The sequence below is a fragment of the Atractosteus spatula genome (genome assembly GCF_055471065.1).
Source record: "Atractosteus spatula isolate fAtrSpa1 chromosome 10 unlocalized genomic scaffold, fAtrSpa1.hap1 SUPER_10_unloc_1, whole genome shotgun sequence".
Lineage (NCBI taxonomy): Eukaryota > Metazoa > Chordata > Actinopteri > Semionotiformes > Lepisosteidae > Atractosteus > Atractosteus spatula.
Window position 1 is genome coordinate 6,284,063 of NW_028296612.1, and position 24,891 is coordinate 6,308,953.

Consider the following 24,891-nt stretch of genomic DNA (forward strand, 5'->3'; position numbering starts at 1 on the left):
GTCACACCTGGAGCGGATCAGACTGCTGCGCACTGGGAGTCTGACTGACAGCACTGTCACACCTGGAGCGGATCAGACTGCTGTGCACTGGGAGTCTGACTGACAGCACTGTCACACCTGGAGCGGATCAGACTGACTGCACTGACACACCTGGAGAGGATCAGACTGCTGCGCACTGGGAGTCTGACTGACAGCACTGTCACACCTGGAGCGGATCAGACTGCTGCACACTGGGAGTCTGACTGACAGCACTGTCACACCTGGAGCGGATCAGACTGCTGCGCACTGGGAGTCTGACTGACAGCACTGTCACACCTGGAGCGGATCAGACTGCTGTGCACTGGGAGTCTGACTGACAGCACTGACACACCTGGAGCGGATCAGACTGCTGTGCACTGGGAGCCTGACAGCACTGTCACACCTGGAGCGGATCAGACTGCTGCGCACTGGGAGTCTGACTGACAGCACTGTCACACCTGGAGCGGATCAGACTGCTGTGCACTGGGAGTCTGACTGACAGCACTGTCACACCTGGAGCGGATCAGACTGACTGCACTGACACACCTGGAGAGGATCAGACTGCTGCGCACTGGGAGTCTGACTGACAGCACTGTCACACCTGGAGCGGATCAGACTGCTGCACACTGGGAGTCTGACTGACAGCACTGTCACACCTGGAGTGTATCAGACTGCTGTGCACTGGGAGTCTGACAGCACTGTCACACCTGGAGCGGATCAGACTGCTGCACACTGGGAGTCTGACAGCACTGTCACACCTGGAGCGGATCAGACTGCTGCACTGTCACACCTGGAGCGGATCAGACTGCTGCACACTGGAAGTCTGACTGACAGCACTGTCACACCTGGAGCGGATCAGACTGCTGCGCACTGGGAGTCTGACTGACAGCACTGTCACACCTGGAGCGGATCAGACTGCTGCGCACTGGGAGTCTGACTGACAGCACTGTCACACCTGGAGCGGATCAGACTGCTGCGCACTGGGAGTCTGACTGACAGCACTGTCACACCTGGAGCGGATCAGACTGACTGCACTGACACACCTGGAGAGGATCAGACTGCTGCGCACTGGGAGTCTGACTGACAGCACTGTCACACCTGGAGCGGATCAGACTGCTGTGCACTGGGAGTCTGACTGACAGCACTGACACACCTGGAGCGGATCAGACTGCTGTGCACTGGGAGCCTGACAGCACTGTCACACCTGGAGCGGATCAGACTGCTGCGCACTGGGAGTCTGACTGACAGCACTGTCACACCTGGAGCGGATCAGACTGCTGTGCACTGGGAGTCTGACTGACAGCACTGTCACACCTGGAGCGGATCAGACTGACTGCACTGACACACCTGGAGAGGATCAGACTGCTGCGCACTGGGAGTCTGACTGACAGCACTGTCACACCTGGAGCGGATCAGACTGCTGCACACTGGGAGTCTGACTGACAGCACTGTCACACCTGGAGTGTATCAGACTGCTGTGCACTGGGAGTCTGACAGCACTGTCACACCTGGAGCGGATCAGACTGCTGCACACTGGGAGTCTGACAGCACTGTCACACCTGGAGCGGATCAGACTGCTGCACTGTCACACCTGGAGCGGATCAGACTGCTGCACACTGGAAGTCTGACTGACAGCACTGTCACACCTGGAGCGGATCAGACTGCTGCGCACTGGGAGTCTGACTGACAGCACTGTCACACCTGGAGCGGATCAGACTGCTGCGCACTGGGAGTCTGACTGACAGCACTGTCACACCTGGAGCGGATCAGACTGCTGCGCACTGGGAGTCTGACTGACAGCACTGTCACACCTGGAGCGGATCAGACTGCTGCGCACTGGGAGTCTGACTGACAGCACTGTCACACTTGGAGCGGATCAGACTGCTGCGCACTGGGAGTCTGACTGACAGCACTGTCACACTTGGAGCGGATCAGACTGCTGCGCACTGGGAGTCTGACTGACAGCACTGTCACACCTGGAGCGGATCAGACTGCTGCACACTGGGAGTCTGACTGACAGCACTGTCACACCTGGAGCGGATCAGACTGCTGCACACTGGGAGTCTGACTGACAGCACTGTCACACCTGGAGCAGATCAGACTGCTGCACTGTCACACCTGAAGCGGATCAGACTGCTGCACTGTCACACCTGAAGCGGATCAGACTGCTGCACTGTCACACCTGGAGCGGATCAGACTGCTGCGCACTGGGAGTCTGACAGCACTGTCACACCTGGAGTGGATCAGACTGCTGCGCACTGGGAGTCTGACTGACAGCACTGTCACACCTGGAGCGGATCAGACTGCTGTGCACTGGGAGTCTGACTGACAGCACTGTCACACCTGGAGCGGATCAGACTGCTGCACACTGGGAGTCTGACTGACAGCACTGTCACACCTGGAGCAGATCAGACTGCTGCACTGTCACACCTGAAGCGGATCAGACTGCTGCACTGTCACACCTGAAGCGGATCAGACTGCTGCACTGTCACACCTGGAGCGGATCAGACTGCTGCGCACTGGGAGTCTGACAGCACTGTCACACCTGGAGTGGATCAGACTGCTGCGCACTGGGAGTCTGACTGACAGCACTGTCACACCTGGAGCGGATCAGACTGCTGTGCACTGGGAGTCTGACTGACAGCACTGTCACACCTGGAGCGGATCAGACTGCTGCGCACTGGGAGTCTGACAGCACTGTCACACCTGGAGCGGATCAGACTGCTGCGCACTGGGAGTCTGACAGCACTGTCACACCTGGAGCGGATCAGACTGCTGCGCACTGGGAGTCTGACAGCACTGTCACACCTGGAGCGGGTCAGACTGCTGCGCACTGGGAGTCTGACTGACAGCACTGTCACACCTGGAGCGGATCAGACTGCTGCGCACTGGGAGTCTGACTGACAGCACTGTCACACCTGGAGCGGGTCAGACTGCTGCGCACTGGGAGTCTGACTGACAGCACTGTCACACCTGGAGCGGATCAGACTGCTGCGCACTGGGAGTCTGACAGCACTGTCACACCTGGAGCGGATCAGACTGCTGCGCACTGGGAGTCTGACTGACAGCACTGTCACACCTGGAGCGGATCAGACTGCTGCACTGTCACACCTGGAGCGGATCAGACTGCTGCACTGTCACACCTGGAGCGGATCAGACTGCTGCGCACTGGGACGCTTTGTAACGAGAGGCAGTATAATTCCGATTTTCAAGTGGAAGGTATATAACTTGTATATATTTTACTTGATTTGCAGTTTGGGCGCTCGGGCTGTTTGGTTTGTTTTGGGGCAGAAGGGAGTCTGCTGGGAGAATCCAGGAGGATTGTTCCTCGACTGGCCTGGACTGAACAAGGGGACTTCAGATCCACTGGAAAACCGGGTCAGTGATAGTGGGTGTGTGGTGGAGACCTCTCTCTCTCTGTCCCTCTCACACTCTCCCTCACTGTGAAGAAGATGCGTTGATCTCACACACACGCTCATACACTTCGACAGTCCGACGCCGCTCCAGAGCTACCACTTCCTAGACATTTCTTTGGGAAATGTTTTGAACTTCAAATGTTTAAGAGGAAATTAAAAAAGGTTGTGTTCAATTGTAACTGTTATCTATTCAAATTAATGTTTCTACATAGTAGCTTTCCGGTTAATGTACTAAAATGTCTTTGTTGGGAGCTGGATTAATTCTTCACTGGGATTATAATCGGACTCCACTGACACTGACAGAGCAGTCTGAGACTCTCCAGGCTGGACTGGACTGGCTGGACTGGGAGCTGGACTAGTTCTTCACTGGGATTATAATCAGACTCCACTGACACTGACAGAGCAGTCTGAGACTCTCCAGGCTGGACTGGACTGGCTGGACTGGGAGCTGGATTAGTTCTTCACTGGGATTATAATCAGACTCCACTGACACTGACAGAGCAGTCTGACACACTGCAGGCTGGACTGGACTGGCTGGACTGGGAGCTGGATTAGTTCTTCACTGGGATTATAATCAGACTCCACTGACACTGACAGAGCAGTCTGAGACTCTCCAGGCTGGACTGGACTGGCTGGACTGGGAGCTGGATTAGTTCTTCACTGGGATTATAATCAGACTCCACTGACACTGACAGAGCAGTCTGAGACTCTCCAGGCTGGACTGGACTGACTGGACTGGGAGCTGGACTAGTTCTTCACTGGGATTATAATCAGACTCACACTGACACTGACAGACTGGACTGGCTGGACTGGGAGCTGGATTAGTTCTTCACTGGGATTATAATCAGACTCCACTGACACTGACAGAGCAGTCTGACACACTGCAGGCTGGACTGGACTGGCTGGACTGGGAGCTGGATTAGTTCTTCACTGGGATTATAATCAGACTCCACTGACACTGACAGACTGGACTGGCTGGACTGGGAGCTGGATTAGTTCTTCACTGGGATTATAATCAGACTCCACTGACACTGACAGACTGGACTGGCTGGACTGGGAGCTGGATTAGTTCTTCACTGGGATTATAATCAGACTCCACTGACACTGACAGAGCAGTCTGAGACTCTCCAGGCTGGACTGGACTGACTGGACTGGGAGCTGGACTAGTTCTGAACTGGGATTATAATCGGACTCCACTGACCCTGACAGAGCAGTCTGAGACTCTCCAGGCTGGACTGGACTGGACTGGCTGGACTGGGAGCTGGATTAGTTCTTCACTGGGATTATAATCAGACTCCACTGACACTGACAGAGCAGTCTGAGACTCTCCAGGCTGGACTGGACTGACTGGACTGGGAGCTGGATTAATTCTTCACTGGGATTATAATCAGACTCACACTGACACTGACAGACTGGACTGGCTGGACTGGGAGCTGGATTAGTTCTTCACTGGGATTATAATCAGACTCACACTGACACTGACAGACTGGACTGGCTGGACTGGGAGCTGGATTAGTTCTTCACTGGGATTATAATCAGACTCACACTGACACTGACAGACTGGACTGGCTGGACTGGGAGCTGGATTAGTTCTTCACTGGGATTATAATCAGACTCCACTGACACTGACAGACTGGACTGGCTGGACTGGGAGCTGGCTTAGTTCTTCACTGGGATTATAATCAGACTCACATTGACACTGACAGACTGGACTGGCTGGACTGGGAGCTGGATTAGTTCTTCACTGGGATTATAATCAGACTCCACTGACACTGACAGACTGGACTGGCTGGACTGGGAGCTGGATTAGTTCTTCACTGGGATTATAATCAGACTCACATTGACACTGACAGACTGGACTGGCTGGACTGGGAGCTGGATTAGTTCTTCACTGGGATTATAATCAGACTCCACTGACACTGACAGACTGGACTGGCTGGACTGGGAGCTGGATTAGTTCTTCACTGGGATTATAATCAGACTCCACTGACACTGACAGAGCAGTCTGAGACTCTCCAGGCTGGACTGGACTGACTGGACTGGGAGCTGGACTAGTTCTGAACTGGGATTATAATCGGACTCCACTGACCCTGACAGCAATGACCAGGGAGCTGGTCCAGTAAGAGGTCCAACTTTAGTCCCCAGGGTTACCGTTGCTGTGGCAGCAGTTTCCACGGGAACAGTCGCTCCAGTAAGAGCTGATGGCGATAGAGAAGTTTGTGTTGATCCCCTGTTCCTGTCTTCTGAGAGAACGGAGGACGGACAAGCAGGTCTTGTACAGACAGACTTTATTGTAAAAGAGGTAGCGATAGAGGTTATTGTACTGTACAGAAACACAGTAGTGTGATCAAACACGCACTCGCTCGCAGGCACACGCTACCGGAGCCTCTCTCCTGTCTCCTGCAGTAGTCTCACACGTACACAGACAGACTCAGTAGAAAAGTCAATACTTTTTTTTTTAACAACAACAACAAAAAAATTCTTTGGATTTTATCAAACACTTTGCCTCCGTCTCTCTCTCTCTCTCTCTCTCTCGCCATGTCCTCTCTGTCATCTCCTCAACCAAAAATCAGTTAAAAAGAAAAGAGTAATGATCCTATTAGTAAGAGTAATGAGAGCAATGATGACATAAGCGTAATAGTGTCTATTCCTCTCTGGGGCTCAGAGAGGAAACAGCAGTAACACAGTTAGTCTCCTCCTTCAACAACAGTAACACACCTGTAGCCTAAACACACACAGACACAGGCACACTGAGACACACACACTGCTCCTCAGAGAGGGAACAGCAGTAACGCAGTTAGTCTCCTCCCGTAACAACACGCGCACACTCTCACACAGACCGAGACGGACACTGGAGACGCACGCCCACACTCACGCGCAGGCCCAGCCCGAGCCTGGCAACAGGCACCCCGAAAAACTCCAACCCCCGAAAAATAACACCAGAACAGAAACGGAAAACACACCTCGCATGACCGTGTCTCACTCAGCCCCTCCCTCCCCCCCCCCCAGCCTCCTCTCTGGCTCCGCCTCCACTCTCTGCTGCAACCTGTCAGCTGTCTCGATGTCACCGCCCCCTCACCCCCCTCTCCAGCCAATCACAGCGCAGGAGAGGGCGGGGCCATCAGTTGGAGTTCTCCGAGTGGTCGCTGCCTGGTGATGTCACCGAGGGGGGCGTGCCTCCCTCTGGCCAGCTGCCGTTTGTCTGAGAGGGAGAGGGAGGGAGAGGGCGGCGGTCAGGGGTGGATAACGACCCAAACCGTGGTTAATTAATCAATTAACTAACGAACAAACACACAAGCGTGCCTCACCCTGCCTTCTCTGGGGCTGTAGAGCTGGGAGGAGCCGAGTCTCTCCGAGAAGCGTCCCTGAGACTCCTGAAAGAGAGAAAGAATTCCCCGGATCAGAGCCCCAATTTGAACCCGCTCCCTTGCGTGTGTCTGTGCCAGCTCGGTCCCGGTCCAGGCGCACCAGGTGGGGTCTCCACGTGCCCAGGAAGGCGGAGCTTGAGCCCCTCGTTGGCTCATTGAACTCGGGTCAGTCCGGGCTCTCGTACCTGAGTCCCAGGGTGATACGGCTGCTGGTCTCCGTTCAGCGCAGGAGGGACCCCCATGAAGAGATCAGCTGACCCAGAGAGTGAGAACGACCCCGAACCTGAGAGCGAGAGAGAGGGGTTAATACGCCCTGACTGGACACTCCAGTACATGAACACTGCACCGAGAGAGGTGGAGGTTGGGGTCGAGGTACCTGTGGAGGTGGGTGTGTGAGGCGACTCTCCCCCTGTGGCTCCAATGGCTGTCTTCATGGCGTAGAGGTTTGCCTCCTCCTGGAACTTCCCGATATTCTTCTTGTAGCGGATCCGCTTGTTTCCGAACCAGTTGGACACCTGGAAGACCCACAGCGGGACAGTTATTGAACCGGAGTCAGACCCAGAGTGCTCACACTGTCTCTTCCCAATCCAGGGTGACTCCAGCACGGGGACAACAGGAGAGAGAGTCTGTTACTGAACCGGAGTCAGACCCAGAGTGCTCACACTGTCTCTTCCCAATCCAGGGTGACTCCAGCACGGGGACAACAGGAGAGAGAGTCTGTTATTGAACCGGAGTCAGACCCAGAGTGCTCACACTGTCTCTTCCCAATCCAGGGTGACTCCAGCACGGGGACAACAGGAGAGAGAGTCTGTTATTGAACCGGAGTCAGACCCAGAGTGCTCACACTGTCTCTTCCCAATCCAGGGTGACTCCAGCACGGGGACAACAGGAGAGAGAGTCTGTTATTGAACCGGAGTCAGACCCAGAGTGCTCACACTGTCTCTTCCCAATCCAGGGTGACTCCAGCACGGGGACAACAGGAGAGAGAGTCTGTTACTGAACCGGAGTCAGACCCAGAGTGCTCACACTGTCTCTTCCCAATCCAGGGTGACTCCAGCACGGGGACAACAGGAGAGAGAGTCTGTTATTGAACCGGAGTCAGACCCAGAGTGCTCACACTGTCTCTTCCCAATCCAGGGTGACTCCAGCATGGGGACAACAGGAGAGAGAGTCTGTTATTGAACCGGAGTCAGACCCAGAGTGCTCACACTGTCTCTTCCCAATCCAGGGTGACTCCAGCACGGGGACAACAGGAGAGAGAGTCTGTTACTGAACCGGAGTCAGACCCAGAGTGCTCACACTGTCTCTTCCCAATCCAGGGTGACTCCAGCACGGGGACAACAGGAGAGAGAGTCTGTTACTGAACCGGAGTCAGACCCAGAGTGCTCACACTGTTCCCAATCCAGGGTGACTCCAGCACGGCGACAGCAGGAGAGTCTCTTACTGAGTCAGACCCAGACTGTTCACAGACCGAGGCAGAGAGACAGGCAGCTGAGACAGAGAGACAGGCAGACAGGGGACGTCAGGCACCTGAGAGACGGTGATGCCGCACTGCTTGGCCAGCTCCTCCTTGGCCTCCTCGCTGGGGTACGGGTTCGACAGGTGGGAGTAGAAGTACTCGTTCAAGACCTCCGTCGCCTGCTTGCTGAAGTTCCGGCGTTTTCTCCTGGGAGACAGCGGCGACAGCAACACGGTCACGATTCCGACCTCGACAACGAATCGCCCTGCCCCGCCCCCCCCCCCGATGTACCCCTCCTCCTGCCCTGCCACACACCCATCCCACCTGACCTGACCTGCCCTTCACCCTCCTGGTCCCGACCCCAGCCCTGCCCCCTGACCTGCCCTGCCCAAGTCCTGCCCCCCCAGCGCAGTCCTCTGACTGCCCTGCACAGCCCCGTCCCCTGATCTACCCCTCCTCCTGCTTTGCCATGCCCCATTTCCCACCCACTGACATTCCCCACCCCAACTCCACCCCTGGCTTCCCAACCCCCTCCCCCCCCCCAGTCCCGCCCTCTGACTGCCCAATTCCGCCCCCCCCCCCAGTCCCGCCCTCTGGCTGCCCAACTCCCCCCCCCCAGCCCCGCCCTCTGACTGCCCAACTCCGCCCACCCCGTCCCGCCCTCTGACTGCCCAATTCCCCCCCCCAGTCCCGCCCTCTGACTGCCCAACTCCGCCCCCCCAGTCCCGCCCCCTGACTGCCCAACTCCGCCCCCCCCCAGCCCCACCCCCTACGCCGCCCCCTGACCTGGCGTCCAGGAAGCGGGAGCGCAGGATCATCACGGCCTCGCAGGTGCTCTGCTTCAGCTGCGTCTGGATGGCGCTGAACTTGCGGTGGATGATGCCCACCATGCGCTCGATCTCCCGGGGAGACACGGGCCGCGTGCGCGACTGTTCCCGCAGCAGGTTCATCACGTGGGTGGTGAACTCGCTGCAGGCCTGGGGGAGACGGGGGAGGGGTCAGTACAGGGTCATCGCGTGGGGAGGGGCGGGGGGTGCTCCGCACAGTCCGGACCGGGCCCGTACCTGCTCGTACTTCTCCAGCTCGGTGTGGTAGATGTTTCGGATCTGGCCCAGCTTGCTCTTGTAGTCCGAGTGCTCCAGCGAGCTGTCCGGCGACACCGCGCCCCCCGAGCTGGTCGCCGCGGAGACGGCCGCGGCGGCCCCGCCTCCTTTCTCCGGCCCGGCCACGCCCTCCGCCAGCAGCATGTTGTCCAATCGGACGAGCTGGGGGTCGGGGGGCTCCTCCTCCTGGTTGCTGCGCATGGACAGCCCTGGAACCCAGAACTGTCAGTCAAATGGAGCGACGGGGAGAGTAGCCAATCACAGCCAGGATAGACACCCTGCGGTCACGCCCACCCCTCCAGGACTGGACAGCCCTGCTGCAGACACACTGACTGACCCCTCCAGGGCCAGGACTGGACAGCCCTGCTGCAGACACACTGACTGACCCCTCCAGGACTGGACAGCCCTGCTGCAGACCCACTGACCCCTCCAGGACTGGATAGCCCTGCTGCAGACACACTGATTGACCCCTCCAGGGCCAGGACTGGACAGTCCTGCTGCAGACACACTGACTGACCCCTCCAGGACCAGGACTGGACTGCCCTGCTGCAGACACACTGACTGACCCCTCCAGGACCAGGACTGGACTGCCCTGCTGCAGACACACTGACCCCTCCAGGACTGGATAGCCCTGCTGCAGACACACTGATTGACCCCTCCAGGGCCAGAACTGGACAGTCCTGCTGCAGACACACTGACTGACCCCTCCAGGACCAGGACTGGACTGCCCTGCTGCAGACACACTGACTGACCCCTCCAGGACCAGGACTGGACTGCCCTGCTGCAGACACACTGACTGACCCCTCCAGGGCCAGGACTGGACAGCCCTGCTGCAGACACACTGACTGACCCCTCCAGGACCAGGACTGGACAGTCCTGCTGAAGACACACTGACTGACCCCTCCAGGACTGGACAGCACTACTGCAGACACACTGACTGACCCCTCCAGGACCAGACAGCACTACTGCAGACACACTGACTGACCCCTCCAGGACCAGGACTGGACAGTCCTGCTGCAGACACACTGACCGACCCCTCCAGGACCAGGACTGGACTGCCCTGCTGCAGACACACTGACTGACCCCTCCAGGACCAGGACTGGACTGCCCTGCTGCAGACACACTGACTGACCCCTCCAGGACTGGACAGCCCTGCTCCAGACACACTGACTGACCCCTCCAGGACCAGGACTGGCCAATATCAGCTCAATTGGACCAGTACAACACTTGTCTCAGGTCTTCATAAAATACTTTTAATAATTCCCCAGATAGCTCAATTATCTACGATTGCCATGTTGTATATACGGTAAATCACCCCGTTTATTGCATACAACGTAATAACAGCAACAAGGGCATTTAATCTCCGTTTTATTGGGTTGTTATAATTATTAGTAACTTTAGTCGAAGAAATATTGTTACTATAAGCCTGAATTCCCTCATGTATATATCCATACAAAGATTTTAAATTTAAAACACGCAAGACTTTTCAATGTACAACTGGAGTCTAATTATCACGTAAAACAGACTGATCAATTACTAAACGACTTTAACGGCACACAACAAAACAGAGGCAGCTGGTAACCGCCTGCTTCAAAGTGAAACGCCCCCGGGAGACATTAAATAAACTTTAAATTAATTAGTCTTTAACTGGGAGGTTTTACAAGACTTCTGTCTCTTGGTCTTCCGAGATTCAGAAGGAAAATGGCGGCCGGCCCGGGCCCTTGTAATTTACAAACAAAAACAGCGTCGGTTTTATAACATCAGCGTTTCAGAACCGACCCGATACCGGGGTTCGGACAGTTTCGATAACGTGCTTTTGCGTTTTCTGTGGAAAAGTAGATAAAATGGGCACACTTCAAAACTCACTGTTCTTAAAACAAAAAAGGTCTCCGTTGTCAGGAAACTGACACCATTTTGGCTCTGATCCCAAGCGACCGTTTCGGCAGGAAAATCCTATAAGAAATTACCGGGGGCCCTTGAGCCAAGATGGCGACCTACTGGCTCCAGTTTCATGTACACAAAAACCGAAGCCATAGGAGAAGGGGGTGGGGGGGACGTAGTTTGTAGAAATTATATTTTTAATAAAGTTTAAATGATTAAAAAGTGGAGTGTGTGAGTGAATAACTGATAAGAAAGGAAAACTCACCGGTTTTCTCTTTGATTTCGCACAAGACGCTGAAAAGGGCCGGTTTCATGGGGTGGCAGTTCAGGGCGTGTTTTCTGTCGGGCCACAGGCGGTTAAAAAAAAAGACAAAATAAATAAAATAACATAAGCGAAAGGGACAACAGTGATCGAAAATAATCAAATTAAAAACCGACAAGTCGTTTAGTAACGTCAGTAGTTCCAGTGTCACGACGTTGATGCCCCAACTATAGATTAACAGCGTCTAAATAGGCCTGGGTATATTATTATATTTATTTTTTATGTTTTATTATGGGATCCCGCCAATTTTAGGGTTTCATTTATTCTGAAAAACGTTTACAGTGAACACTATAGTCTGAGTATATTAAGAAATCCAAAACGATCAACAAAACACATCGACATCTTGTGAATTTCGGGAGAAATATTTTTCAAACGCACCGGAATCCTGTACATTTCGCGAAATTTGTCACCACGCATACCCGTCTTACACTCGCTCGGCGATTAATGTAAAATCTCTTAAATGATATCTCGATCGCAGTTTATTCTTAAGTCTCGGCCCAAGCCCTCAAGCGTCCTCAGAAAAGTGAAATGATCAATTATTTCATAACGACAGAGGTCATTCGTGTCTCTGCCCCTGTTCAAGTTGAACTTCTCCACGTTTTTAACTCTTTTTAAAGTTTGGCAAAACAGCTCGAGTCGGAAAATGGGGAGTCTAAAACGCCTACAAAGCAACAAAAATATTAAAATGCACAAATGTGTTGTAAAAATCTGCAACAGTGTGTTGATTTGCATAAAGCCGTCGTGTGTCCTTATTTTCTCGAGTGGGTCTGAACTTTTGAAGAAGTCTCTCAAGATTTCTTTTTAAATCGTCAAGAGACGCGAGCGGATGGGGGTTAACATCCACAACAACAAAACTTTCGTAACTTTTCCGCCGTCATCGTTACTCAGCCAGTTCAGTTGAGAATTGCACAAAAGATGATCAGATATGAGTGACACACCGACACAAGAAGAAAAGCTCGGCTTGTAGCCTCTTCTCCTTATCGCCATGATTACAACAACCGTGCAGCGCCTTTCATGTCAACAACTTTAAAAAACACACGCCTGCAACATTACTACAGTATTACCACCGAGATACTGCCCTCCCGGTCCGGTTCTGCCATTAATAACAGCCTATTAATATCCTCCTAATTGATCAATTGGCATCCCAACACGCCAATAAAAGCGCGGACGCCGGTCATGAGGCTCAACTCGCTTCGCCTCCGTCCTCAACAAACTTCGGCCGAAACTTGCCGTGTACGGACAGAAACATGTCCTTAAATAAAGACGTTTATTAAAAACCAAGATCTCACGGCTCTAAAAGGCTGCGAACCATAATCTACAGCAGAGCTTTTCCCCGTCCCTTCCTCCCTGAGCCCCAATCTCGCGTGTGTGCATATATATATATACAAAAAAAAAGACATTTTTCTGGCTTTTATTTCTCCACGTCCTTCGCCTTCTCCGTCTCCCTCCTCTCACGCACTTGGCCTGCGCCTCGTCCAGGCTCTGGTCGGTGATGGTCATGATCTGCTGCAGGATGTCTCCGATGTCCCGGCGGCTCTCCGGCCCGCCGCCGTCCTCCCCTGCGCCGCCGGGGCCCCGGTGGCCCGGGTGTCCCGGGTTGCGCGGGTGCAGCGCCGGGTGGGCGCTCAAATTGAGGCCCCGGCCTGCGGGCCCGCTGCCGGTCTGCGGCGGCTGCTGTTGCAACATCCCTGCTAAGCGGCGCCCAGAGAGACACAGCAGATGTGGCGGCCGGCCGGCCCACTCTCACCCTCCTCTCTCTCTCACACACACACACACTCCCCCACGGCACGGCACCGCACACACACACACACTCACGCACAGCCGGGGAGGGAGATGGGCGACCACACACACGGTCCCCTAGCGACTCGGGAGCACGGCGAAGGAGGGAAAAGGGGGTTCGTGAGAGTCCCCCGAGTGGGAGCGTGGGAGCGTGGGTGAGAGAGTGAGACACGCAGCGCTCCTGCAGGACACGGGGCAGGGAGGGTGGTTCCTAGACACCCTCCCCAGGGGAGGAAGAGAGACTGAAGGGGGCAGAATCTCTTCGGTCTGGGGCAGAGAGGACAGAGGGGGGGGGCGCAGGATTCAGGGGGGATCGGAGCCCCCGAAGGCACTGAGGAAAATCAGTGGGCGGAGCGGTGGCTCTGTGGCTCAGGATCTGTGTCTGTGGCTGGAGGGTTGCAGCTTCAAATCCCACAGCAGGCAGAGGAATCCTACTCCGTTGGGCCCCTGAGCAAGGCCCTTACCCCCAGCTGCTCCAGGGGCGCTGTACAATGGCTGAACCTGCGCTCTGACCCCAAGCTTCTCTCTCCCTGTCTGTGTGTCTCACGGAGTGCAAGCTGGGGTCTGTGAAAAGATTAATTCCTAATGCAAGAAATTGTACAGTATATGGCCAATGAAGTGATCTTATCTCTTCTCTTTTAAATCAGTCCCAGAGGACACAGAGGGGGGTGGAACAAGCTGCCCAGCCCTGTGGTTGAAGCCGATACCCTGGCTTCTCTCCAGACACAGCTGGACGAGCTCCTCCAGTCAGGACAGGAGGCTCTGCTGTACACAGAGGGCGGCGGGGGTGGGGAACAAGCTGCCCAGCCCTGTGGTTGAAGCCGATACCCTGGCTTCTCTCCAGACACAGCTGGACGAGCTCCTCCAGTCAGGACAGGAGGGTCTGCTGTACACAGAGGGGGGTGGGGGTGTGGAACCAACTGGAGTGTATCAGGCTGGCACACTGGGAGTCTGACTGAACCCTGTTAGATCAGAATGCCATTGGATTGGATTTGTTTTGTGTGGCTCTGACAGGTCTGTTATTATGTCTCAGTAAACTCCTGTATCTCTCCTCCCCTCTCTCCTCACTTCTCTTTCAGCTGAACAACAACAGGAAGTCGGTGAAACCGCAGGCCCTGGTCTCGGCAGTGCGGCAGTGCAGACTGTTAGTCTCGAACCCTGGCCCTGCAGCTGCTCCCGGTCACCATTAAACACCCAGGTCAATGGTGCTTGTGATCATTCCAACGTGACCCGTTAAACTAAATTAAACTGTTAAGTACATACTAGCTCTACGGTGTCTATACTGTCTGATGTGTATATCCTGTTTCTACAGTGCACACAGTCTATGTAGTGTCTATACTGTCTACAGTGTCTATACTGTGTGTAAAGTGTCTACAGTGTATATACTGTCTCTACAGTGTCTATACTGTGTGTGAAGTGTCTACAGTGTATATACTGTGTGTGAAGTGTCTACAGTAGTATATACTATCTATACTGTCTCTACAGTTTATATACTGTCTATACTGTCTCTAGAGTGTCTATACTGACTACAGTGTATATACTGTGTGTGAAGTGTCTACAGTAGTATATACTGTCTATACTGTCTCTACAGTTTATATACTGTCTATACTGTCTCTAGAGTGTCTATACTGACTACAGTGTATATACTGTGTATAAAATGTTTATAGTGTATATACTGTCTGTACAATGTCTATACTACCTGCAGTGTACAGTATATACAGTGTCCACACTGCCTACAGGGGTGAGAGACACACTGGGTGTGTCAGAGAGATCAGAGAGACAGACTGGGGTCAAAGGGACACGCGGGGGTGAGAGACGCTTGTGTCAGAGGGACACACGGGGGTGAGAGACGCTCGTGTCAGAGAGACACACCGGGGTGAGAGACGCTCATGTCAGAGAGACACACCGGGGTGAGAGACGCTCGTGTCAGAGAGACACACCGGGGTGAGAGACGCTCGTGTCAGAGAGACACACCGGGGTGAGAGACGCTCGTGTCAGAGAGACACACTGGGGTGAGAGACGCTCGTGTCAGAGAGACACACTGGGGTGAGAGACGCTCGTGTCAGAGAGACACACCGGAGTGAGAGACGCTCATGTCAGAGGGACACGCGGGGGTGAGAGACGCTCGTGTCAGAGAGACACACTGGGGTGAGAGACGCTTGTGTCAGAGGGACACACTGGGGTGAGAGACGCTCGTGTCAGAGGGACACACTGGGTGAGAGACGCTCGTGTCAGAGACATACCGGGGCGAGAGACGCTCGTGTCAGAGAGACACACTGGGGTGAGAGACGCTCGTGTCAGAGAGACACACTGGGTGAGAGACGCTCGTGTCAGAGAGACACACTGGGGTGAGAGACGCTCGTGTCAGAGAGACACACCGGGGTGAGAGACGCTCGTGTCAGAGAGACACACTGGGGTGAGAGACGCTCGTGTCAGAGAGACACACCGGGGTGAGAGACGCTCGTGTCAGAGACACACACCGGGGCGAGAGACGGTTGTTGTGTCAGAGAGACACACTGGGTGAGAGACGTAGACGATTGTGTCAGAGGGACACACCGGGGTGAGAGACGCTCGTGTCAGAGACACACACTGGGGTGAGAGACGCTCGTGTCAGAGAGACACACTGGGTGAGAGACGCTCGTGTCAGAGGGACACACCGGGGTGAGAGACGCTTGTGTCAGAGAGACACACTGGGTGAGAGACGCTCGTGTCAGAGGGACACACCGGGGTGAGAGACGCTTGTGTCAGAGAGACACACTGGGTGAGAGACGCTTGTGTCAGAGGGACACACTGGGGTGAGAGACGCTCGTGTCAGAGAGACACACTGGGTGAGAGACGCTTGTGTCAGAGAGACACACTGGGTGAGAGACGCTCGTGTCAGAGACACACACCGGGGCGAGAGACGGTTGTTGTGTCAGAGAGACACACTGGGTGAGAGACGTAGACGCTTGTGTCAGAGAGACACACTGGGGTGAGAGACGCTCGTGTCAGAGACACACTGGGGTGAGAGACGTAGACGCTCGTGTCAGAGGGACACACCGGGGTGAGAGACACCCGTGTCAGAGAGACACACCGGGGTGAGAGACGCTCGTGTCAGAGGGACACACCGGAGTGAGAGACGCTCATGTCAGAGAGACACACCGGGGTGAGAGACGCTCGTGTCAGAGAGACACACCGGGGTGAGAGACGCTCGTGTCAGAGAGACACACCGGGGCGAGAGACAGTTGTTGTGTCAGAGAGACACACTGGGGTGAGAGACGCTTGTGTCAGAGAGACACACTGGGGTGAGAGACGCTCGTGTCAGAGAGACACCGGGGTGAGAGACGCTCGTGTCAGAGACACACACCGGGGTGAGAGACGCTCATGTCAGAGACACACTGGGTGAGAGACGCTCGTGTCAGAGACACACCGGGGTGAGAGACGCTCGTGTCAGAGAGACACACCGGGTGAGAGACGGTTGTTGTGTCAGAGAGACACACTGGGTGAGAGACGCTCGTGTCAGAGAGACACACCGGGGTGAGAGACGGTTGTTGTGTCAGAGAGACACACTGGGTGAGAGACGCTCGTGTCAGAGAGACACACTGGGTGAGAGACGCTCATGTCAGAGACACACACTGGGGTGAGAGACGGTTGTTGTGTCAGAGAGACACACTGGGTGAGAGACGCTCATGTCAGAGACACACACTGGGGTGAGAGAGGGTTGTTGTGTCAGAGAGACACAATGGGTGAGAGACGTAGATGCTCGTGTCAGAGACACACACTGGGGTGAGAGACGGTTGTTGTGTCAGAGAGACACACTGGGCGAGAGACGCTCGTGTCAGAGAGACACACCGGGGCGAGAGACGCTTGTGTCAGAGAGACACACTGGGGTGAGAGACGTAGACGCTGTGTAAGAGAGACACACCGGGGTGAGAGACGCTCGTGTCAGAGAGACACACTGGGGTGAGAGACGTAGACGCTCGTGTCAGAGGGACACACCGGGGTGAGAGACACTCGTGTCAGAGAGACACACCGGGGCGAGAGACGCTCCTGTCAGAGACACACACTGGGGTGAGAGACGCTCATGTCAGAGACACACACCGGGGCGAGAGACGGTTGTTGTGTCAGAGAGACACACTGGGTGAGAGACGTATACGCTGTGTAAGAGAGACAGAGAGAGAGGCGAGCTGGGCGAGACAGGAACAGAGGAACAGGAAGTCGACGGGGGAGAGAGAAGGCGTTGTTGCTGTGGATTCTAGATCGCTCATCGCCCCGTCTCTTGGTATTTGTGATTATTTCATCGATTGTTTTAGTATTGATTACCGATTACCTGTGGAGTTGTTAGCAATGGCTGCAGGAACGAATTCACAGAGATGATGATTGACTCAGAGGAGGAGAAACACCGAGGAAACAAGAGGTGAGAGACTAAGAAACAACTCTGTCTGAGCAGGAAATGACACTGAGACCTTGAGAGAAGAGTCACTAAGACACTGACTGGACACTCCAGTACATGAACACTGCACTGAGAGAGAGAGGGGTTCATACAGACACACTGACTGGACACTCCAGTACATGAACACTGCACTGAGAGAGAGAGGGGTTCATACAGACACACTGACTGGACACTCCAGTACATGAACACTGCACTGAGAGAGAGAGGGGTTCATACACACACACTGACTGGACACTCCAGTACATGAACACTGCACTGAGAGAGAGAGGGGTTCATACAGACACACTGACTGGACACTCCAGTACATTAACACTGCACTGAGAGAGAGCCGAATATTTGACCAAGATAAGAAACAGCAAAAAGAAACAGACCCTGACGAAGTACAGGCTCAGTGACCACAGCCTGGCCATAGAAACTGGGCGACACAGGCAGACCTGGCTGCCCAAAGAGGACAGGCTCAGTGACCACAGCCTGGACACAGACACTGGACACAGGCAGACCTGGCTGTCCAGAGAGGACAGGCTCAGTGACCACAGCCTGGACACAGACACTGGACACAGGCAGACCTGGCTGCCCAGAGAGGACAGGCTCAGTGACCACAGCCTGGACACAGACACTGGACACAGGCAGACCTGGCTGTCCAGAGAGGACAGGCTCAGTGACCACAGCCTGGACACAGACACTGGACACAGGCAGACCTGGCTGTCCAGAGAGGACAGGCTGTGCTCCCACTGCCAGCGGGGAGAAATAGAGACAGAGGTGCACTTCCTACTGCACTGGGACAGATACTCTGGGATTAGAAAAACATTCTTCCCTTAATTCAGAAATCTAGTCCCAGAGTTCCCACACCTGCCAGAATCCCAACGGGTCCTGATCCTACTGGGAGAGGGAGGAGGGAACTCATTTGAACTGGCAGCCCAGTATGTGATCTCCTGTCACAGCCTGAGGAACAGTGAGTCTGTCTCCCAATAATGCTCAATATGTTTACAGTATATGTAAATATTTTATGAGATGTCTTTGTTGTAAATGTCTGTAATATGTCTGTAGATTTGATTTTACTTCTATTTTTTGTTTTGTTCCATGTTAATTTTATTATTTTTATTTGCTTTGGCAACACTGGTTGTACCCATCAGTCATGCTAATAAAGCACCTTGAATTGAAATTGAAAATTGAGAGAGGGGTTGGGGAGCTGTATCTGTTGAGTCTTGGGCAGGACCACAGACGATTCCAGGGGGAGTTTCACAGAACCGCTTTCAATACAGAGTGTGTCAGTTTTCAGGACTGGGAACTGGGCATGTTTCTGTACACAGAGGGGGGTGGGAGTGTGGAACAGGCTGCCCAGCCTCGTCTCGCTTCTCAAGCGCTGCTGTTTCCCCCGACAGGTCCGTGTGACCACCTGCCGCGCCGCTGCCCAGGCCAATGGAGGTCAAGGTGGAAAGTTCAGAGGTCACACGGTTCGACCTCTTCATCCATTCAGCCGGTGTAACAGAGGAAGGACGTTGGGGGGCAGGGAGTCCGGGTGAGGCAGAGGGAGAGAGGAGTCGAGGCAGAGAGGCAGGGAGTCAGGGGGAGGCAGAGGGAGAGAGGAGTCGAGGCAGAGAGGCAGGGAGTCAGGGGGAAGCAGAGGGAGAGAGGAGTCAGGGAGAGGCAGGGAGTCAGGGGGAGGCAGAGGGAGAGAGGAGTCGGGGGGAGGCAGAGGGAGAGAGGAGTCGAGACAGAGAGGCAGGGAGTCAGGGGGAGGCAGAGGGAGAGAGGAGTCAGGTTGAGGCAGAGGGAGAGAGGAGTCAGGGAGAGGCAGGGAGTCAGGGGGAGGCAGAGGGAGAGAGGGGTCAGGGGGAGGCAGAGGGAGAGAGGAGTCGAGACAGAGAGGGAGAAACTCTAAACGCTAATAGGAGCAGTGAGGGAGTGGAAGAGGGGAGCTTTGCTGCTGTCTTCACTCAAACTCAGACACAGGAGCAGGAGGGATGGGGAGAGAGACAGGGAGAGACAGGGACGGGGAAGGACAGACAGGGGGAGAGACAGGAGGGAGAGACGGAGACAGGGCAGCACAGACAGGGAGAGAGACAGGAGGGGGAGACGGGGACACAGCAGGACAGACAGGGGGAGAGAGACAGAGGTTCCACAGACGCACGGAAAGAGCACACAGAGTCAGAAGTAAAACTGCGACCCCCGGCGACCTCAAGCTCCAAAGACAGCCTACAGCCTCAGGATAAGCAGAAACGGGTACCTGATATCTGTCTGACTCTACCTGTCTGTCTGTCTGACTCTACCTGATATCTGTCTGACTCTACCTGTCTGTCTGTCTGACTCTACCTGATATCTGTCTGAATCTACCTGTCTGTCTGTCTGTCTGACTCTACCTGATATCTGTCTGACTCTGCCTGTCTGTCTGTCTGTCTGACTCTACCTGTCTGTCTCTGTACCTGTCCGTCTCTGCAGCGTGCCGGACTGTACCTGTATGTCTCTGCACCCGTCTGACTGTCTCTGCACCTGTCTGTTTGCAGGACTGTACCTGTCTCTCTCTGTACCTGTCTGTCTCTGCAGCGTGCCAGACTGTACCTGTCTGTCTCTGCACCTGTCTGTCTGCAGGACTGTACCTGTCTCTCTCTGTACCTGTCTGTCTGCAGGACTGCACCTGTCTGTCTGCCGGACTGCACCTGTCTGTCTCTGTACCTGTCTGTCTCTGCAGCGTGCCAGACTGTACCTGTCTGTCTCTGCGCCTGTCTGTCTGCTGGACTGCACCTGTCTGTCTCTGCGCCTGTCTGTCTCTGCGCCTGTCTGTCTGCCGGACTGTACCTGTCTGTCTCTGCGCCTGTCTGTCTCTGCGCCTGTCTGTCTGCCGGACTGTACCTGTCTCTGCGCCTGTCTGTCTGCCGGACTGTACCTGTCTGTCTCTGCGCCTGTCTGTCTCTGCGCCTGTCTGTCTGCCGGACTGTACCTGTCTCTGCGCCTGTCTGTCTGCCGGACTGTACCTGTCTGTCTCTGCACCTGTCTGTCTCTGCGCCTGTCTGTCTGCTGGACTGTACCTGTCTGTCTCTGCGCCTGTCTGTCTCTGCACCTGTCTGTCTCTGCAGCGTGCCAGACTGTACCTGTCTGTCTCTGCGCCTGTCTGTCTGCCGGACTGCGCCTGTCTGTCTCTGCGCCTGTCTGTCTCTGCGCCTGTCTGTCTGCCGGACTGTGCTCACCCCCCTCTCTCTGTGTGTCCAGGGCCGCAGGCTGACCCCAGACTTCCCGGACTCGCTCTACGAGCTGCTGTGCTCCCTGCAGGAGGGCAGGAGGCTGAACGACCAGCGGTACTCCTTCCACAGGGACAGGGGCTGCCACTCGGAGCCCAGCACGCCCCTGCCCCGGCGCCGCGGTGAGCCGGACCGCCACCCCCGGCGTGCCCGGGCCCGAGCCCGCCCGCCCCCCCGCCCGCCGCGCTCACCACGCTCACCACAGCCTCCCTCTCTCCCTGTCCGCCAGTGCTCTTCGCCTCCATGACGTCACTGCAGCGGGAGGAGTTCTTCGACCTGGTGGCCTGCTCCCAGGCCCGTCGCCTCGACGACCAGCGGGCGGAGCTGCAGGACGCCCCGCCCCCGGCCGGCCGGGAGGGGGCGGGGCCGGCCGTCGCTGCGGAGGCGGGGGCGGGGCCCGTCAGGCCGGCCCCCAGGGAGGAGCTGTACAGCATGATCCTGCACAGACAGGTGAGGCCGCCGCGGGGCCAGGGCAGGTCAGAGGTCAGGGAAGGGGGCCGGAGACCGCGTGCGCGGTGTTCTGGGTGATAACCTCTCCCAGCTCCTCTGCAGGGGGCGGAGACGGAGGTTTTCGGTGCTCCGGTCTCCGAACGGGCCGGACGGGGGGGTCCGGCTGCGGGCGCGCCAGTGCCCTCCGGTGGAGATGCTGGGGGGAATCCCTCTAGCCTGGAGCAGGGGGTCCAGACAGACAGACCTGGAGGGGGACCCCGAGAGGCCCGGCCGGGGGGGCCGTCACCTCTGAGATGGGGAACAGGAGGCGTGTCCGTGCACAGAGAGCGGTGGGTGACTGGAACAGGAGCGGATTCCCGGTGTCCCTGGGATGATCGGGACCTCAGGACGGGGAAGGAGCTGGCCGATCCAGCAGCACTCCCACAGCACGTCCGAGCTTCTGTCCTGTCTGTGGTCCTGATCCCAGTCACAGTCACACCTCCGCATAGCCGATGAGACAGTCTCACCCGTCTGCTTCCTGAAAGACTCCAGGATATAAACTTCAACAACGTGAATACTGGTGTCAGGTCTCTGTTCAGGACTAGAGAGATTCAGTTCCTTCAGACAGTGAAGCCTTCAACCCCTCTCTCTCTCAGTGCAGTGTTCATGTACTGGAGTGTCCAGTCAGTGTGTGTGTATGAACCCCTCTCTCTCTCAGTGCAGTGTTCATGTACTGGAGTGTCCAGTCAGGGTGTCTGTATGAACCCCTCTCTCTCTCAGTGCAGTGTTCATGTACTGGAGTGTCCAGTCAGTGTGTCTGTATGAACCCCTCTCTCTCTCAGTGCAGTGTTCATGTACTGGAGTGTCCAGTCAGTGTGTGTGTATGAACCCCTCTCTCTCTCAGTGCAGTGTTCATGTACTGGAGTGTCCAGTCAGTGTGTCTGTATGAACCCCTCTCTCTCTCAGTGCAGTGTTCATGTACTGGAGTGTCCAGTCAGTGTGTCTGTATGAACCCCTCTCTCTCTCAGTGCAGTGTTCATGTACTGGAGTGTCCAGTCAGTGTGTGTGTATGAACCCCTCTCTCTCTCAGGTCAGTGTTCATGTACTGGAGTGTCCAGTCAGTGTGTCTGTATGAACCCCTCTCTCTCAGGTCAGTGTTAGTGTACTGGAGTGTATTAACCCCTCTCTCTCTCTGGCCAGGCTCAGGGGCGGCTGGAAGACCAGCGCTGTGCTCCTCCAGGCCCGGTGGACGATGAAGACTTCTTCTCTCTGCTGCTGCGGGTGCAGGGGGGCCGCATGGAGGAGCAGAGGACCGAGCTGCCCCCCTCTCTGCGGTAGGGGGGCCGGGTCACCCCTCAGTCCACAGGGACGAAGGACGTGTGTCTGTCCAGTCGCGACCTTCGACCGGCCTGTTGCTGGACCACCGCGATCCGGCTCATCGGAGGGACTCGTCTGGTCCTTTCCTGAAAGGAGGCAGGGCGGAGACTGGGCAGCTTGTTCCACGCTCCCGCCACTCTGTGTGTAAAGTACAGCGTCCCTGTCCCCTGGATCACGAGGCGGGGACACATTAGCCCCCCAGAGACTCGATTCTGTCCCCGCCCTCCTGTTTGACTCCTGCGTGCCCTGCGTCTGCCTCTTGTCCGGAGCGCGGAGTCCCGGTCAGTGTGTGTGTTTGTCCTGCCAGTGCTGTGCCAGTCACTGTGTCACGCGTGCTGTCGACAAGGGTGAATAAAACCACTGTGAAAGCACAGCCAGCGTGGGGTCAGTGTGAGAGTGTGTGTGTGTGTCTGAGTGTGAGTGCGTGTGAGAGAGTGTGTGAGTGTGTGTGAGTGTGTGTGCGAGTGTGTCTGAGTGCGAGTGTGTGTATGAGAGTTTGTGTGAGAGTGTGTGTGTGAGAGAGAGAGTGTGTGAGTGTGTGTGTGAGAGTGTCTGAGTGCGAGTGTGTGTTAGTGTGTGTTAGTGTGTGTCTGAGTGTGTCTGAGTGTGAGAGTGTGTGTGTGAGAGAGAGAGTGTGTGAGTGTGTGTGTGAGAGTGTCTGAGTGTGTCTGAGTGTGTCTGAGTGTGAGAGTGTGTGAGTGAATCAGTGTGTGAGTGAGTTAAAACTGCTGAATTGTCCTGTGACTGTGGGAGAAGAGGAACACTTTAAATAACTCAAGACTGGAGGAACTGGTCATCCAGGATGGAATAATCTGTTAATCGTCTTTCAAAAATATCTGTACCAAAGGCTCCCAGACACAAATAGATCCGACCTAACCATCGGATTTATGGGAAAACTTAATCGACAACGTCTCCATAGCGGAATACCGGGTAAGTTTACAATGTGAGTAAGTCAATGTACTCAGAGAGCAAACGTGCAGTGAAAATTGGACACCCAAAGGGACAGAATTCTTCACCCGGGGTCGTGGGGGGAGACAGGGCTGCAGCCTGAGCCCAACACTGATCAATATCTCTGTCAGCGAGTCCGCAGGAGTGTGGGAACAGTCTGCAGCCCCTGGTCAGAGATCAACTTCCTGCTCTACTGCTCTGATGACCTGGTCCTGCTGTCGCCCACAGAACAGGGGCTGCAGCAGAGCCTGGCACTGCTGGAGCAGCGCTGTCAGACCTGGGCACTGACAGCCCATCTGGACCCAGAACAGCAGAGCCTGGCACTGCTGGAGCAGCGCTGTCACACCTGGGCACCGCCAGCCCATCTGGACCCAGAACAGCAGAGCCTGGCACTGCTGGAGCAGGACTGTCACACCTGGGCACCGCCAGCCCATCTGGACCCAGAACAGCAGAGCCTGGCACTGCTGGAGCAGGACTGTCACACCTGGGCACTGCCAGCCCATCTGGACACAGAACAGCAGAGCCTGGCACTGCTGGAGCAGCGCTGTCAGACCTGGGCACTGACAGCCCATCTGGACCCAGAACAGCGGAGCCTGGCACTGCTGGAGCAGGACTGTCACACCTGGGCACCGCCAGCCCATCTGGACCCAGAACAGCGGAGCCTGGCACTGCTGGAGCAGGACTGTCACACCTGGACACTGCTGGGGCAGGACTGTCAGACTTGGGCACTGCCAGCCCATCTGGACCCAGAACAGCAGAGCCTGGCACTGCTGGAGCAGCGCTGTCAGACCTGGGCACTGACAGCCCATCTGGACCCAGAACAGCGGAGCCTGGCACTGCTGGAGCAGGACTGTCACACCTGGGCACCGCCAGCCCATCTGGACCCAGAACAGCAGAGCCTGGCACTGCTGGAGCAGGACTGTCACACCTGGGCACCCCCAGCCCATCTGGACCCAGAACAGCAGAGCCTGGCACTGCTGGAGCAGGACTGTCACACCTGGGAACTGCTGGAGCAGGACTGTCACACCTGGACACTGCTGGGGCAGGACTGTCAGACCTGGGCACTGCCAGCCCATCTGGACCCAGAACAGCAGAGCCTGGCACTGCTGGGGCAGCGCTGTCA

General features: G+C 55.7%; 2 protein-coding genes across 4 annotated transcripts; one reads left to right on the top strand and one right to left on the bottom strand.

The window, feature by feature from the left end:
• Nucleotides 1–5,705: 5,705 nt before the first annotated feature.
• On the bottom strand, nucleotides 5,706–13,462 carry pbx2 (pre-B-cell leukemia homeobox 2). The gene is made up of 9 exons (XM_088908212.1): nucleotides 13,027–13,462; nucleotides 11,511–11,584; nucleotides 9,326–9,573; nucleotides 9,048–9,238; nucleotides 8,333–8,468; nucleotides 7,179–7,317; nucleotides 6,988–7,085; nucleotides 6,743–6,808; nucleotides 5,706–6,636 (listed from the first exon to the last, which is right to left on the bottom strand). The coding sequence occupies exons 1-9, from the start codon at nucleotides 13,251–13,253 to the stop codon at nucleotides 6,556–6,558; spliced, it is 1,260 nt and encodes a 419-aa protein (XP_088764338.1). The 5' UTR covers nucleotides 13,254–13,462; the 3' UTR covers nucleotides 5,706–6,555.
• A 4,082-nt stretch (nucleotides 13,463–17,544) lies between these two features.
• On the top strand, nucleotides 17,545–24,191 carry gpsm3 (G protein signaling modulator 3). Of its 3 annotated transcripts, XR_016086218.1 has the most exons (6): nucleotides 17,555–17,742; nucleotides 19,161–20,001; nucleotides 20,986–21,136; nucleotides 21,244–21,464; nucleotides 22,644–23,750; nucleotides 23,997–24,191. XR_016086218.1 is itself a non-coding variant. In XM_088908217.1 (5 exons), the coding sequence occupies exons 2-5, from the start codon at nucleotides 19,198–19,200 to the stop codon at nucleotides 22,779–22,781; spliced, it is 1,314 nt and encodes a 437-aa protein (XP_088764343.1). In that variant the 5' UTR covers nucleotides 17,545–17,607; nucleotides 19,161–19,197; the 3' UTR covers nucleotides 22,782–24,191. The 3 variants fall into 3 exon arrangements, 2 of the variants coding, with proteins under 2 accessions (XP_088764343.1, XP_088764341.1); XM_088908217.1 differs by having other exon boundaries at nucleotides 17,545–17,607; nucleotides 22,644–24,191; XM_088908215.1 differs by having other exon boundaries at nucleotides 22,644–24,191.
• The last annotated feature ends 700 nt before the right edge of the window (nucleotides 24,192–24,891 follow it).

What these genes read in the sequence shown, in the direction of transcription:
- pbx2 (XM_088908212.1), bottom strand. Translation starts at nt 13,253, where the DNA reads ATGTTGCAACAGCAGCCGCCGCAGACCGGCAGCGGGCCCGCAGGCCGG. An exon ending in CTGGACGAGGCGCAGGCCAA is followed by an intron (nt 11,585 to 13,026) that starts GTGCGTGAGAGG and finishes GTGGCCCGACAG; the next exon opens with AAAACACGCCCTGAACTGCC. An exon ending in GCGGCATCACCGTCTCTCAG is followed by an intron (nt 7,318 to 8,332) that starts GTGCCTGACGTC and finishes TGGGTCTTCCAG; the next exon opens with GTGTCCAACTGGTTCGGAAA.
- gpsm3 (XM_088908217.1), top strand. Translation starts at nt 19,198, where the DNA reads ATGGAGGTCAAGGTGGAAAGTTCAGAGGTCACACGGTTCGACCTCTTC. An exon ending in CTCAGGATAAGCAGAAACGG is followed by an intron (nt 20,002 to 20,985) that starts GTACCTGATATC and finishes CTGTGTGTCCAG; the next exon opens with GGCCGCAGGCTGACCCCAGA. An exon ending in GCATGATCCTGCACAGACAG is followed by an intron (nt 21,465 to 22,643) that starts GTGAGGCCGCCG and finishes CTCTCTGGCCAG; the next exon opens with GCTCAGGGGCGGCTGGAAGA.